The sequence below is a fragment of the Palaemon carinicauda genome, chromosome 12, assembly GCF_036898095.1.
Source record: "Palaemon carinicauda isolate YSFRI2023 chromosome 12, ASM3689809v2, whole genome shotgun sequence".
In the NCBI taxonomy this organism is placed as follows: Eukaryota; Metazoa; Arthropoda; class Malacostraca; order Decapoda; family Palaemonidae; genus Palaemon; species Palaemon carinicauda.
This window is the reverse complement of record NC_090736.1, coordinates 3727019-3743220: the sequence shown is the minus strand read 5'-3', so window position 1 is coordinate 3743220 and position 16202 is coordinate 3727019. Positions and strand designations below refer to the sequence as shown.

At 34.9% G+C, this 16202-nt stretch overlaps 1 protein-coding gene across 2 annotated transcripts in view; it reads right to left on the bottom strand.

Moving 5' to 3' along the window:
* The window catches only part of LOC137651173 (hexokinase-2-like), a 34374-nt gene extending 20846 nt beyond the window's left edge, over window positions 1-13528 (bottom strand). Inside the window, exons 1-4 of one of the 2 annotated variants that reach the window (XM_068384313.1) lie at window positions 13333-13528; window positions 4939-5028; window positions 4038-4200; window positions 1390-1478 (exon numbers count right to left, since the gene is read on the bottom strand). In XM_068384313.1, coding sequence (XP_068240414.1) covers window positions 1390-1478; window positions 4038-4200; window positions 4939-4998 — 312 coding nt within the window. In that variant the 5' untranslated portion in view covers window positions 4999-5028; window positions 13333-13528. Of the gene's footprint in view, window positions 1-1389; window positions 1479-4037; window positions 4201-4938; window positions 5029-5139; window positions 5340-13332 lie in introns of those variants that run through there. The other variant, XM_068384314.1, reaches the window with a different exon arrangement.
* Window positions 13529-16202: the final 2674 nt, after the last annotated feature.

Below are 16202 nucleotides of genomic sequence, written 5' to 3'. Positions count from 1 at the left end.
AAATCATACTTGATTAGTATCTGTTATCACAATAGTTTTAATTAGCAATTTCCACCAAAACCAAGTGCATTATGGGAAGAATATAGTAATAATACATCATTTATTGAAGTAATTATTACAGTATAAAAAATATATATACGGGTCACTTGTAGCATTGAAATTACCAAAAAGGGCGGGTTTGTTGAATATCAACACTAGAAAAAGAGAGGAAATATTATTATTATTACTTGCCAAGCTATAACTGTAGTTGGAAAAGCAAGATTTAAAACAATATTACAAGACGTGGAACGGAATAAAATGATGCAAATGATACAATTACCAAGTAAAAAAAGAGAGCAGTTCAAACCAAATGATATAGTTTAACGGAAATTACGTAGCTTGCTTTTCGCTCTCCCCAAACTTTCAACTAGGCTCCACAAGGCACTAGATGAGTTAGAAGACCCAGGCCTACATGGCTGAGGACTATGAAGCGTGAAGTGGGAGGTGATGAATGGAGAAGTATTGATTTAAAAGCTCAAGATAGAGACGACTGGTGAAATCTGACTGAAGCCCTTTGCGTCAATAGGCGTAGGAGGAGATGATGATGAGTTAAAATACGAACTTGAAAGGAAAATCAGCCTTTTAACATCTAATGGAAGGAGGTCTCTATAATATTGACACCTCTGTATGGCCAGTAATAAAATGCCTTAATCTCTTTCAATAAGTATCTGTGTAGTTAGTAAATAGTATGTACACTGTTAAAAAATTTCATTAATAGAATGGTAAATGTCTGGCAACATTTATTCCAGGATTTTTACCGTATTAAAAACGGATGTATTGACGTTAAGGGGTGATATTACGGTCACCAACCCGTAAAAGATAATAACAAGGTATGGTGAAATTACGGTCGCCTGTATTTACTGAAATACGGCTGATAAAAGGCTATTTTTACAGAAAATTTCCGATTAAAATTACGGTTTTTTAAGTGTAGTCAGCTGCACTGTTAAGAAAAACCATAATTTTAATCGGAAATTCTCCGTAAAACTATACTGTTCTCAGCCGTATTTCAGTAAATACAGGCGACCGTAATTTTTACCATACGTTGCCATTATCTTTTACGGGTTGGTGATCGTAATATCACTCCTTAACGTCAATATGTCCGTTTTTAAAACGGTAAATGCCTGGCAACATTTATTCGAGGGCTTTTTACCGTTTATTGAGGTGAATTTTCAAATGTGCTCTTTGATAAAACTAAAAAAAAGATTGTTAAAAGTAAATACAATCTATCCTCATTTACGTAACCCTGATGACGACATTTGAAATGTCGAAACGTTTGTAATAAATACGTATGTGGCGACATTAGTATTTACGTTTCTCCTGAAAACTATTTCATATCCAGTGACAACCAACCTCCTCAGTGAATTGTCCATCTGTCATTCTGACGTAAATTACTCTGAAGTTGGTCCCTCCAAGATCCAGTGCCAAATACTCGCCATTTTCTGAAAAAAAAAAGTTAAGTTACAAACACTATGGTGTATTTATAATATATATATATATATATATATATATATATACATATATATATATATATATATATATATATATATAATGTGTGTGTGTGTGTGTGTGTGTGTGTCTTACTTATAACTGTAATCTTCAAGAAGGCCCATAAAAGAAAAACAAATGAAATATAAATAAATCACTATATTTATACTGTATATATATATATATATATGTGTATATATATACATATGTATACATATATATATATATATATATATATATATATATATATATATATATATATATATATATGTGTGTGTGTATGTATACTTATATATACATATATATATATGTATATATATTGTATATTTATATATATTGTATATTTATATATATTATATATACATATATATATATATTATATATATATATATATATATATATATATATATATATATATATATATATATATAGTTGGATACAGGGTATATGATCTCTAAACATTATAAGTGAAAGATACAAATCTCTGGTTATATAATATTGATAGTAATCGTCGTAAACACATCAAAATTTCCATGCCATTTCTTGCCTTATTATTATTATTATTATTATTATTATTATTATTATTATTATTATTATTATTATTATTATTATCATTATTATTGTTATTATTATTGTTATTATTATTATTATTATTATTATTATTATTTTTATTATTGTTGTTGTTGTTATTATTTAAATCATTATTATTATTATTATTATTATTATTATTATTATTATTATTATTATTATTATTCAAAAAGCCGCTGATAAAATATTTGACCTTCACTGCTAGCCACCCTCAGCCATCTTTATTGTTGTTGCTTCTACAGACATGCCTCTACCAAGCAAAACACACACACACACACACACACACACAACTCACAAACACAATATAGAATAAAGCCGTGACAGATCAAGTGAATAACTGCTTTGTGGATTGCTCAACCTTGAAAAATCCACCAGCATGTCCTTCAACCCTCACTGTGCGATGCAAGGCAGTTCATTGAATGTCATTTCAGTTTATTTACGCATTGTCAACCTCAAAGAAAAATTTTACCCACGAAAATGTTTAGTTTAATATCACAAAGTTAAAAGTAGCAGTCTTTTTTTTTTTATAGTTTATATATGACATCTGTTTTATTGTTGCTGTTTTTAAAATATTTTAGTATTCACTTTTATTCTTATATCGTTTATTTCTTTATTTCCTTTCTTCACTGGGCTATTTTTCCCTATTGGAGCCCTTTGGCTTATAGCATCTCGCTTTTCAAACTATGGTTGTAGCTTAGCTAATAATAATAATAATAATAATAATAATAATAATAATAATAAAAAATTCCATATCTTAGTCTTGCTGTCCTTTAGCCAGTGGCCAGCAATTGTATCAATAAATATTTCCTTTTTAAATATTTTATTTCATATTGCACATCGAATAAACATATAACTCACAAACATATGCATATATGTATGTATATATTTTCTGCGCATGCAGCTTTACGTTAGACAGTATAATCTTGATAAAAGTGTGTTGATGAATAACTTGGAGTGGGTAGAAGTGTGAGCGAGAATAGGATATTAATATATTAATTATTAATTATTTTTATTAACTAATTTAATTATGTATAGCATTCAATGGATCACTTTAAATGTAGTAGTTTGCGAATAAAATCTTGCAATTGGAGTCGAGGGAGACTGAAACTACATAAATCTATTGGTATGATCAAAGGTTAAAGATTGATAGTAGAGGTTGGAAGAGATTCATTCTCTCTCTCTCTCTCTCTCTCTCTCTCTCTCTCTCTCTCTCTCTCTCTCTCTCTCTCTCTCTCTCTCTCTCAAGAAATATCAGTATATATCAGCAAATATGCTTCCACACACACACTAACACCAAAATGGTTATGAAACAACACATTTCACCTCTCTCTCTCTCTCTCTCTCTCTCTCTCTCTCTCTCTCTCTCTCTCTCTCTCTCTCTCTCTCTCTCTCTCTCTCTCACCGAGTGTTTTGCAATACGTATAGAGTTAGGCTGCAGGAATGTACTGTTTATATGCATTTGCAACAATGAAATATAATGACAGTTGAAAGTGCAGTAAAAATAAAACTGGTTTGCAAGTTCTGAAGAAATCATGAATACGAAGCGATACTTGAAGGTTTTCTGGAACAATATTATCTTTTAGTTTTTGCACTTTATCAAGAATGCACTGGAACCCTATAGAATATTTAAAAGATGATAATAGTCTCACTTCAATAGCTAATTCATTATCGTTTAACGCATATTTAAAACCTAGCATTACTTTAGTCTTCCTCTGAAATGCGTCAACATTTGGGTTTTCAGCATTTTGCAACGTGATTAAATCATTATATATTTCTAAACAGGTTTGGATCGAAGACCATATTTCTACATGGAAAAAAAAGACTGAAAATGAAGCTATTTATGAAATTCTTTATATATTTTTTTAATTGATAAAATCAACCAGAATACCAATAAATGGCCATTGGTCACTCCACTCCCAACTCACCTGTGCCATTAGGAAGTTCTGGAATAAATGTGTTTTCCATCAAAAGCGAAGATTCTCTCTCCGGATTCAGGGCCAGGCCTAACCTCATTTCGTCTAGGAACACTTCCCCGACCTTTTTACGCTGGTCCTCAGTTAGAATTAGGGGTTTCACGCGGTCCAAGATCTGAAACGGGCATTGGATTTCCTTGTTTAGAATATGACATCGTAATAGTTGCTTAATTGACAGTGGATAACCACAGATTCCTATCTAAATTGATCAGTTTTATCAAAGATAAGGAAACTAAACCTTTTTAAGAGGATTTTCAAGAGTATTATTAATTATTATTATTATTAGTAGTAGTAGTAGTAGTAGTAGTAGCTAAGCTACAACCCTAATTGGAAAAGCAAGATGCTATAAGTCCAAGGGCTCTAACAGGGAAAAATAGCCCAGTGAGGAGAGGATATAAGGAAGTAAATAAACGATAGAAGAAATATTGAACAATTAAAATGAAATATTTTAACAACAATAACAGCATTAAAAGATATTTCACATATAAACAATAAATAGACATATGTCAGCCTGTTCAACATAAAAACATTTGCTGCAACTTTGAAGTTTTGGAGATCCACTGATTCAAATACCCGATTAGTAAGAAATATTTATTTTAATGTTACTCTTCGTAAAATATTTTATTTTTCCTCGTTTCCTTTCCTCACTGGGCTATTTTCCCTGTTGGGGCCCCTGAGCTTAAAGCATCCTGCTTTCCCAACTAGAATTGTAGCTTAGCAAGTAATAATAATAATGATAATAATAATAATAATAATAATAATAATAATAATAATAATAATAATAATAATAATTTATTAATTCTAAATCATGGTTCAAGATTTATCCTTGAACTTGGTTAAGAACATTAATCACCTTGGCCTGTTTCCCGGCATTGGAGAGCCTCAGGCTGGGAAATTCTGTTGGCGAAGGCATCTGGGCGAATTGACGGCGTTGTACTGGTCACTGTAAAGAAACAATATACAGTCATTGTCATGAAATTTAATTCAGTGCAATTGTAAATTACAGAGAACTAGAATTGTATATTTCTACATAACTATCAAATGCAGCATTTACATTACATATTGTAGAAGACAGTAGTCAGTTGGTGAGCAGCGACTAACGTAGACATCCATGTACTTTAAAGGTTAAAGGTGTCTGGTTTCAGTTCCATTTTCCTCAGAATAGATACTCTCCAGAATGTCAGCAGGGCAAGACCGACACCCTACTTGGGTGCCCAACCACAGCACTGGCCTTTGCAATATACAGCTTAAATTTACAGTCAAACAAGGCAAACCATTATGAGGAAATAAATGCTGAAAGCATACTGTACCCTAACAGAAATTTAAAAAAAAAATGACTATATTCTTTTATCTACCATCGTTATCTTATCTTTGCTTTGAGTGAAGTATTTCCCGGTTAACACTCAAGAGTTAACTCCAATTGAAGGCTACCTTCACCAAGGCCAGTAGGTTAGATATCAAAGTTCTATTCAAGATACGCCACGTGATGTGTAACGTGGCGGATATCACAGGTCGTTTCAAACAAGATTGGCCATGTGTTGTGTCACAGATTTTAAAGGTTTAAGGGTAACTCCCGAGTGGTGGAAGCAGAGGACAAAAAATTGCATTTACCGCACAATGTCCTAAAGACAAACGATTTATACATATGATCAGTGTCTAAGGGCACCTCCACCCATGTTAGGGCCAGTATGGCTGCTGATGACGCAGCAGTTAGGCCTTTAAGCCCCCAAAACCATCCAAACTTAGCTCATAAAGATGGTAAGGTTTTGCTCTTGTGGACAATAATGAAAATTATCAGGTTGAAAGTGAGGCTTAAACTCCCGACCCAATAAATACGAACCAGAGACGTTTTCATAAGAGTGCCTTTCATATGTGTCCTGTAATGAGTTGTGAGCAAGAACATATATAGGCCTTGAGTGTGAGGTAAGTGTCAAGGGTCATTTTAGACATGACAAGTTATATAAAACATGGCATGGTAACTGTTGTTGGTATTTTCAGACATATTTGAAATTGAATGGAATTGAGATCAAGGTCAGTTTCAGGAAAGGTGTAAATTTTATTTTCAATACTTGTAAATACTCAATCCTTAAAAACATGTTTGTCGACTTTGATTTCCTTATCACTACAAGCCTCCTTCCAAGCGGAAAGCAAACTAAAGAAATTTTCTAGAAACTTCTTGCAGCATGGAGACTGCAAGTACTGTGCAGTCTGCTATCACGGAGGAAGACTCCTTTGTTTTGATGGACCTGAAAGACATATATTTTCAAATACCTTTGGTCCTACATTAAGAACTGTGGGTGCATCCTCTAGGGATTAATCTACCAGTTCTACCATGGCGAGGGTTCTACGCCCTCTGCTTCAGCCTGTCCACCATTCATCAAGTGCTCACCCTGTTCTTTGGTCATACATTAAGAACTTTTGCTTCATCCTCTAGGGATTAGTGTACCAGTTCTACTGTGGCGAGGGTTCCATGCCCTCTGCTTCGGCCTGTCCACCAGTTCCCAAGTGCTCATGCAAGTGTTCACTCTGGTCTCAGCTAAGGTCCTTTATATTTAAAGAACTTGGGTTTCAGCTATGGCCCTCTCGAACAGTATACGATTTTTAAGGTATCTTGACGACTGGCTGATCTTGACATGATGGTTCACCATCAACTAGCTTTTGGTATGATAACTAAAAGGGCAATGCTCTTCATGTAATAAGCTAAAATAACAAAACTGTTAATAGGATTGTTCTATTAATAACATTAGTTTATGTGTAATGAATTAAAAGCAGAGATACAATAGAAGTCACTGAATGCTTTTACACACCATCTCTAACTTATCTTGTGTCCTTAAGAATTCTTCCCAGTAACGATAAAGTAGCCTCTCTTAATTATCAATACTCCTTAAACTTTCACTGTGCGTATATACAAGTAGGTGAGACCATTATGTAAGAAGTGGCTTATTATGTACCCCAGTTAGATTAGCATTCAGTTAAGAAATATACTATGGAATTATAAAGAATTCTATCGTAGGCTACACAGTACTGGTTGCTTTCTTCATGGAACCATGTGGTCGGATGGTCAGGACACCCAACCCATCAGTGGGAGGACCACGATTTGATTCCAATGGCCAGCTATGTGCTTTAGGCTTATTTCACTGACCATTGTAGAGATTTAACCTACCAAATAATTTGTTGTTAATGGAACACTGTATACCCAAGGAAATGCTAACTGCTGAAGTCATGGGGCGGAAACCTTTGAGAAAACCTAGAAAGAATTGGAATAGATGCCTTACGGATAATGTCGACAAGGAAAAAATTGAAATGGATACAAAAATGGTTTTAGAGCAAGATATAGGAGGGTGGTGACCTATTTTGAGAGGTCATAGGTCAACGAGTGGCCCAGACCAATGTAGTAATAGTAGTAGTAGTAGTGGTATTATGTGGAGTACCGTAGCCAGGATTAGAAGGTAGACCTTGAAATGCTTAGTGAACACCAAATAACTAGCATCATCTACAGCCACAGTTTTTAAGGGGAAGGGAGTACTGGTGAATATCCACTCAGCAGTAATCGGGTACCAGGATGCCAATGTCAAGAAAAAAGATATGGGTCCAGCAACATCACGCCTTAAAAATTTCTGAGATTGTGGGATGCTGTATCCATCTGATACCACACCTAGAAGGGGAGAAGGCTGATATATATATATATATATATATATATATATATATATATATATATATATATTTATTTATATATATATCTATATCTATATATATATATATATATATATATATATATATATATTTATATATACATATGTATATATATGTATATATATATATACATACATATATAAGTGATTGTTTGTGTAGGTGTACAAACTTACTGTCTTCATAGAATGAGTATTGAGTAACAAAGAAACTCATACTTGAATGATCTTCAAAGTTACCTTATTGATAACAAAATTAACTAGATAACTAAACTCTTAGTCAGGAACAGGATACTTAAACTGTTATATAGAAAATAACTTAATAAATCAACCAATTAGAAATCAATACATACACACACATATATAGATAGATAGATGGTATAGCCTATGTATGTGTGCATTTATGAATATATTTTTTCTTGGTAGGTCAGGAATTGGGATCAAGAATTGATATCTTTGGAACCGGTTAAACTGGAATAATCTTCGAAGGATCGTGACTGAAACCTGCTCCTTGAGAGAGAGAGAGAGAGAGAGAGAGAGAGAGAGAGAGAGAGAGAGAGAGAGAGAGAGAGAGAGATATGATTTTAACATAAAAATCTTCAAAGCATTTTCCTATTATGAATGGAATTTCATAAGTCTATATAAACACCAATCTTCCGTAATATATTCGTATCACATTCAACTGATCCGTATATCATGTCTTAATTTCTCATGTCTATGGTAACATTTTCCATTAATTAAAGTTATATAAAGGTATGTAAGTTGTGTATATATATATATATATATATATATATATATATATATATATATATATATATATATATATATACCCAGGCACTTCCCTAATTTTGGGGGGTAGCCGACATCAAACAAATGAAACAAAAAAGGGGACCTCTCCTCTCTACGTTCCTCCCAGCCTGACAAGGGGCTCAACCGAGTTCAGCTGGTACTGCTAGGGTGCCACAGCCCACCCTCCCCCATTATCCACCACAGATGAAGCTTCATAATGCTGAATCCCCTACTGCTGCTACCTCTGCGGTCATCTAAGGCACCGGAGGAAGCAGCAGGACCTACCGGAACTGCGTCACAATCACTCGCCATTCATTCCTATTTCTAGCAAGCTCTCTTGCCTCTCTCACATCTATCCTCCTATCACCCAGAGCTTTCTTCACTCCATCCATCCACCCAAACCTTGGCTTTCCTCTTGTACTTCTCCCATCAACTCTTGCATTCATCACCTTCTTTAGCAGACAGCCATTTTCCATTCTCTCAACATGGCCAAACCACCTCAACACATTCATATCCACTCTAGCTGCTAACTCATTTCTTACACCTGTTCTCACCCTCACCACTTCGTTCCTAACCTTATCTACTCGAGATACACCAGCCATACTCCTTAGACATTTCATCTCAAACACATTCAATTTCTGTCTCTGTCACTTTCATTCCCCACAACTCCGATCCATACATCACAGTTGGTACAATCACTTTCTCATACAGAACTCTCTTTACATTCATGCCCAACCCTCTATTTTTTACTACTCCCTTAACTGTCCCCAACACTTTGCATCCTTCATTCACTCTCTGACGTACATCTGCTTCCACTCCACCATTTGCTGCAACAACAGACCTCAAGTACTTAAACTGATCCACCTCCTCAAGTAACTCTCCATTCAACATGACATTCAACCTCGCACCACCTTCCCTTCTTGTACATCTCATAACCTTACTCTTACCCACATTAACTCTCAACTTCCTTCTCTCACACACCCTTCCAAAGTCTGTCACTAATCGGCCAAGCTTCTCTTGCGCGTCTGATTTATCTCCCATTCATGGTCATTCTCGTCTACCAGTTTCAATCCTCGTCCAAGCACTCAAGCATTCACCTCTCTCACCACTCCATCAACATACAACTTAAACAACCACGGCGACATCACACATCCCCGTCTCAGCCCCACTCTCACCAGAAACCAATCGCTCACTTCATTTCCTATCCTAACACATGCTTTACTACCTTTGTAGAAACTTTTCACTGCTTGCAACAACCTTCCACCAACTCCATATAACCTCATCACATTCCACATTGCTTCCCTATCAACCCTATCATACGCTTTCTCCAGATCCATAAATGCAACATACACCTCCTTACCTTTTGCTAAATATTTTTCGCATATCTGCCTAACTGTAAAAATCTGATTCATACAACCCCTATTTCTTCTAAAACCACCCTGTACTTCCAAGATTGCATTCTCTATTTTATCCTTAATCCTATTAATCAGTACTCTACTATGCACTTTTCCAACTACACTCAACAAGCTAATACCCCTTGAATTACAACACTCATGCACATCTCCCTTACCCTTATATAGTGGTACAATACACGCACAAACCCAATCTACTGGTACCATTGACAACACAAAACACATATTAAACAATCTCACCAACCATATATATATATATATATATATATATATATATATATATATATATATATATATATGTATATGTGTGTGTGTGTTTGTGTATGGTAAATGTATGTATGTATATATGTATGGTAAATGTAGTTATAATACAAGATTCGAAAGAGTAAGTGCATAGTAAATTTGTATGACGCAATGCTTGTGGGGAGCTCGACTCGCTGCTTATGAGCATCCTGTATCGGTTTCTGGAAAGACTAATTCTATGGGTATTTTATGGCACGGGATGTTCATCCACGATTCATTAATTATTGCATGAATGTGCAGCAACTCTTTTTCTTTGAAGCCATCCTCTAATAAGGCGAAAGGTCTTAATGTTAACATACAGAATACTAAGATATATTGTCATACTTTGTTTGTTTATCCATACTTCTGTATATGAATTAATACTGTATATATATATATATATATATATATATATATATATATATATATAATAATATATATATTTATATATTGTATATATATATATACAAACCTCATACATACATATGTGTATATATATATATATATATATATATATATATATATATAATGAAGAGACAATATGTTGGTGGCGTTCAAAAGTCTCTTGACAAACTGTCCTCCAGATAATTTTCAAAATAATGAGAAAATGCATTTACTTTTCTCGGTTTTTTTTATTTTTGTTGACGCCTGTTTCAAATCACTTCCTGGCTCTTCTTCAGGACTACATTGGTTGAACGATGGAATTTCACTTTAATATAGAGGCTATGGTCGTGAAAAACTGAAATAATAATATTTTTAGGTATATAAAAACAATTGTTCTATAAGGTTTTTTGTGCACTTATCTGTCTTTACAATCAGCACTTAAAGAGTAATTCTGGCTCTAATAACCATTTTTTAATCAACAGTGGATATTAGAATTGCAGGGCAGAAGGGTGAATTGATGAAATAAAGAGAAACCTGATCTCCTAGGAATAAATAAAGGACTTGAATAAAAAAAGTAAATCAAGGTTCTGGAGGCCGATGCGGTAACGTCCCTGACTGGTGAATGCCAGACTGGGGTTCGACTCCCGCTCAAACTCGTTATTTCCTTTGGTCACTGGAGAGGGGGCTTGGGCGCTGGTCATATGTTTTGGTCACTCTTTAGGGCATTGTCCTGCTTGGTATAGCCATTCATTAGCGGCCTTTAAACCTTAAACCCTGATAGATAAACTCTTCACCCATTCTAACCTGATTCCTTTCCTTATGAAGAAATGTCTCATTGGTGCTGTTTCTTCTTCTCCACTGTTATCATCCTTACATTAAGGGGTCGGTTGCCTGACGCGTCCTCTCCGATGCCTTTTATCAAAGGTATCCTCTTCCACCAAACTTCTTCTCTCCATTTCATCCTTCACCTTATCTCGCCATCTAATTCTCTGCCTCCCTCTTGATCTTCTCTATCTGACAGGGTCCTCCCAAGCCCTCCTCACTCCCTCCCCACCATCCATTCTCAACACGTGCCCACACCATCTCAGTCGTGACACTCTTATCACCTCTGTAATCTTTACTAAGCCTGCCGTTCTTCTTATTTCATCATTTTATAAATACTGTTTACAGTTCTACCTCTTAACTTGACTTAATTATTACCTGCTGAGCTACAACACTAGATGGAAAAGCAGGATGATATTAGCCCAAGGGCTCCAGTAGGTAGTAGGTTGGCCAGGGTACCAGCCGCCTGTTGAAATACTATGCTAGAGAGTTATGGGGTCCTTTGACTGGTCACACAGTACTACATTGGATCCTTCTCTCTGGTTACAGTTCTTTCCCTTTGCCTGCACATACACCGAATAGTCTGGCCTATTCGTTACTAATTCTCCTCTGTCCTCATACACCTGACAACACTGAGATTACCAAACAATTCTTCTTCATCCAAGGGGTTAACTACTGCACTGTAATTGTTCTGTGGCTACTCTCCTCTTGGTAAGGGAAGAAGAGACTCTTTAGCTATGGTAAGCAGCTCTTCTAGGAGAAGGACACTCCAAAATTAAACCATTGTCCTCTAGTCTTGGGTAGTGCCATAGCCTCTGTACCATGGTCTTCCACTGTCTTGGGTTAGAGTTCTCTTTGCTTGAGGGTACACTCAGGCACACTATTCTATATCATTTCTCTTCCTCTTCTTTTGTTAAAGTTTTCATAGTTTATATAGGAAATATTTATTTTAATGTTGTTACTGTTCCTAAAATATTTAATTTTTCCTTGTTTCCTTTCCTCCCTGGGCTATTTTCCCTGTTGGGGCCCCTGGGTGTATAGCATTCTCCTTTTCCAACTAGGGTTGTAGTTTAGCAATAATAATAATAATAATAATAATAAATAGCCCAGTGAGGAAAGGATACAAGGAAAAATAAAATGTTTTAAGAAGAGTAACAACAATAAGAAATATCTCCTATATAAACTATAAAAACAACAATACAAGATGAAGAGAAATTAGATAGCAGTGTGTGCCCGAGTGTACCCTCAAGCAAGAGAACTCTAACCATGCACAGAGGCTATGGCACTATCCAGGACCAGAGAACAATATATTGTCTATTCATAACATGAATGAAGTCGTTGAAAATCAAATGGAAACATGTTATGGGAAATTGTTATCCCCCCTATCAAATATTGATTTTTTAAAAAAATACAGTGTGTGTGTGTGTGTGTGTGTGTGTGTGTGTGTGTGTGTGTGTGTGTGTAATACTGCCTGGAGTTTTCTTGACTGCAGTAGAGTAGGGCGCAATGTTGGCAAGCGTTTGTTTGCTTGCTTGCAAAAAAAAAACTTTGTCTCCAGCCTCAACACATTGTTTGATTGCATTTACATATAAGTGACTTTGACGCAAGTTATTCAAGGACATGAATAATAATGTATGTTAAGTATTTCCATTGGCAAGACTCAAATTTTGCTCCCCCTTTATTTATTAGGCCAATAAATAATATTTGGGAATTCGTAGAAGATGAATCTATGAAAAAGTCACTTGAAAACAGCAAGCCAGACCAAAAACCTATTCCTTTTAACGAACTATTGATGTTTTAACCCAACCAAACGTCGTACCTTACACGTCACAACTTATAAAACCTACGAAATGAAACGGTTAAACTTACCTCGATAAAGAAATTAATCCCGATACAAGAACTGTCAGAGATTCACGGTGTCACAGTTACGTAATCTTAAGACTCCACAACAAACATCAATACTCTGTGTCTCCGGTGGCTGTACTGTAGTAACTCCAAAGTCAGCGTTCCCCTTTAACTAAAGCAGTACTCCCTAGTATCAAGGCGTTCGCTCTACCACCACTGCCAGACGCGTCTTTATTCGTTCCCTGGCGAGAGTGTCGTACGAATAATCTTTGATTACTTAATAATCTCACCTCAAAGATGATAACAAGAGCTTAATCGCATCCAAATCATATAAAGTTCGTGCTTTTATCATAATGCTGTCTTTAAAATGTAACAAAGAAGATCCCATATGATATTTGTCTTCGTTCAGTGTTTACGCCTCTAAAATCAATATTTTTCCACACCTGCAAGGGTTTGCTGTGATAAGTCCACTATCCACTTTCCAATTAAACCCTATCAAACTTGGTGGGAAAGCGCTAACAACAAACTTACGCCCTGACGCAGCACATGCGTGTGATTGGATCATACAGTAGGCCTCCTGGGTACCGTTATATAACTGAGCAGCTTCCCGTTAAGCCTAAAGATTTTAACATTACAGGATGTACCTCATATGCAATGGCTCTGTTGATCTGCCGAGACCATCGCCTGAATTCGTTGTTGGTTTTTATCTTACATTACCCGCTTCTACTTCTCTCTTTTTATCTTGAAAACAATAGAATTTATAATTATTACTCTTTTTTTTTATTTTGCATGATTATGCTGTACTTCCTGTTGCTAAATTCTCAGAAATTGCCATGAAAACGAACAATGACTGAACCTTGAAAAGATTAAATGAATCAAATCAAAAGCGGCTTAGCATAGTTGTAATTTTTTTTATTCCCATTCTTCTGTAAACTAGAACTTGGAGCAATATCAACAAAACAATGGAAACATAGGACTAAAAATAAAAATTGCAGACTGTCATCTATGTTACTGCAAGTTACCTAGTTCACTTAGACCTATGCGTCCGAACTGCGGTATATAATCGTCATTATGTTTTGGTATTTTTAATCTATTTTCATCATGAAAAGTAGCAACAATATCCGAGAATCAAGATGGCAAGTCTCGACCGAAGATCCGGGGCTGGACGACGCCTAGCCTAAGCGTGGTTATTATTATTATTATTACTAGCTAAGCTACAACCCTAGTTGGAAAAGCAAGATGCTATAAGCCCAAGGGCTCCAGACGGGAAAAGTAGCCCAGTGAGGAAAGGAAACAAGGAAAAATAGAATATTTTAAGAACAACAACACCACCAAAATAAATATTTCCTATATAAACTATAAAAACTTTAACAAAACAAGAGGAAGAGAAATAAGATAGAATAGTGTGCCCTAGTGTACCCTCAAGTAAGAGAACTCTAACCCAAGACAGTGGAAGATCATGGTACAGAGGCTATGGCACTACCCAAGACTAGGGAACAATGGTTTGATTTTGGAGTATCCTTCTCCTAGAAGAGCTGCTTACCATAGCTAAAGAGTCTCTTCTACCCTTACTAAGAAGAAAAGTAGCCACTGAACAATTACAGTGCAGTAGTTAACCCCTTGGATGAAGAGGAACTGTTTGGTAATCTCAGTGTTGTCAGGTGTATGAAGACAGAGGAGAATTAGTAAGGAATAGGCCAGACTATTCGGTGTATGTGTAGGCAAAAGAAAAGTGAACCGTAACCTGAGAGAAGGGTTCAATGTAGTACTGTCTGGCTAGTCAAAGGACCTCATAACTCTCTAGCGGTAGTATCTCAACGGGTGGGCTGGTTACAGTTGTAAAGGTTATTTTTAGCTCATCTGTATTACTTAATGGAGACGAAGCTGATTATTTTGATAGGGACGCGGAGTTAGCTGAAATACTTCAACAGTTATCAAGTTTTTTTCTGAGTTTTGGTGATTCAAACAAATGTTTTTTTTATGTTGAACAAGTTGAGATAAGTCTCTTTTTTATAGTTTATATATTAGAGATCTGTTTTAAAGGTTGTTAATGTTTTTAAGATATTTTTATTTTGATTGTTCGTCACTTCTCTTTTAGTTAAATTGTTTCCTTATTTCCTTTTCTCACAGGGCTATTTATCCTTGTTGGAGCCCTTGGGCTTAGAACATCCTGCTTTCCGAACTAGGGTTATAGCTTGACTAATAATAATAATAATAATAATAATAATAATAATAATAATACCATGGAAAAAAAACATCTATACGTGAATAGAAATCAAAAATAGAAAATAACCTTTAGTTATATATAAAGTAAATGATCATGTGACTACAGGCCTAAACCTAAAAAAAAAAACTAAAACCCAAAATATATCAGCAGTAAATTTAATTGCAAAGCAGTTATTATTATTCACTATTATTAGTAGCTGCTAATAATAACAACTTTTCAAGTTGCAAGTAAGTTGTTCGACAAGATAAGCCATTTGGGTGAACCTCCCAACAACTTGCTTGCTTTGTCACCCAAATTATAATATATCCGCAAGACTCGTGGCGTCCACGTGATTTTCAGTGTTGGCAAAGTAGTAGTGCGTACGTTTATATATATATATATATATATATATATATATATATATATATATATATATATATATATATGTGTGTGTGTGTGTGTGTGTGTGTATGTATGTATGTATGTATGTACGTACCTTTATTAATAGAGTATATATATACATACCTCTATTTATATATATACATATATATATATATATATATTCTATATACATATACATTTATTTGTTTATATAATATATATATGTATATATATATACATATATATACATACATATATATCTGCATTTATGTATATAAGTATATATATATATATATATATATATATA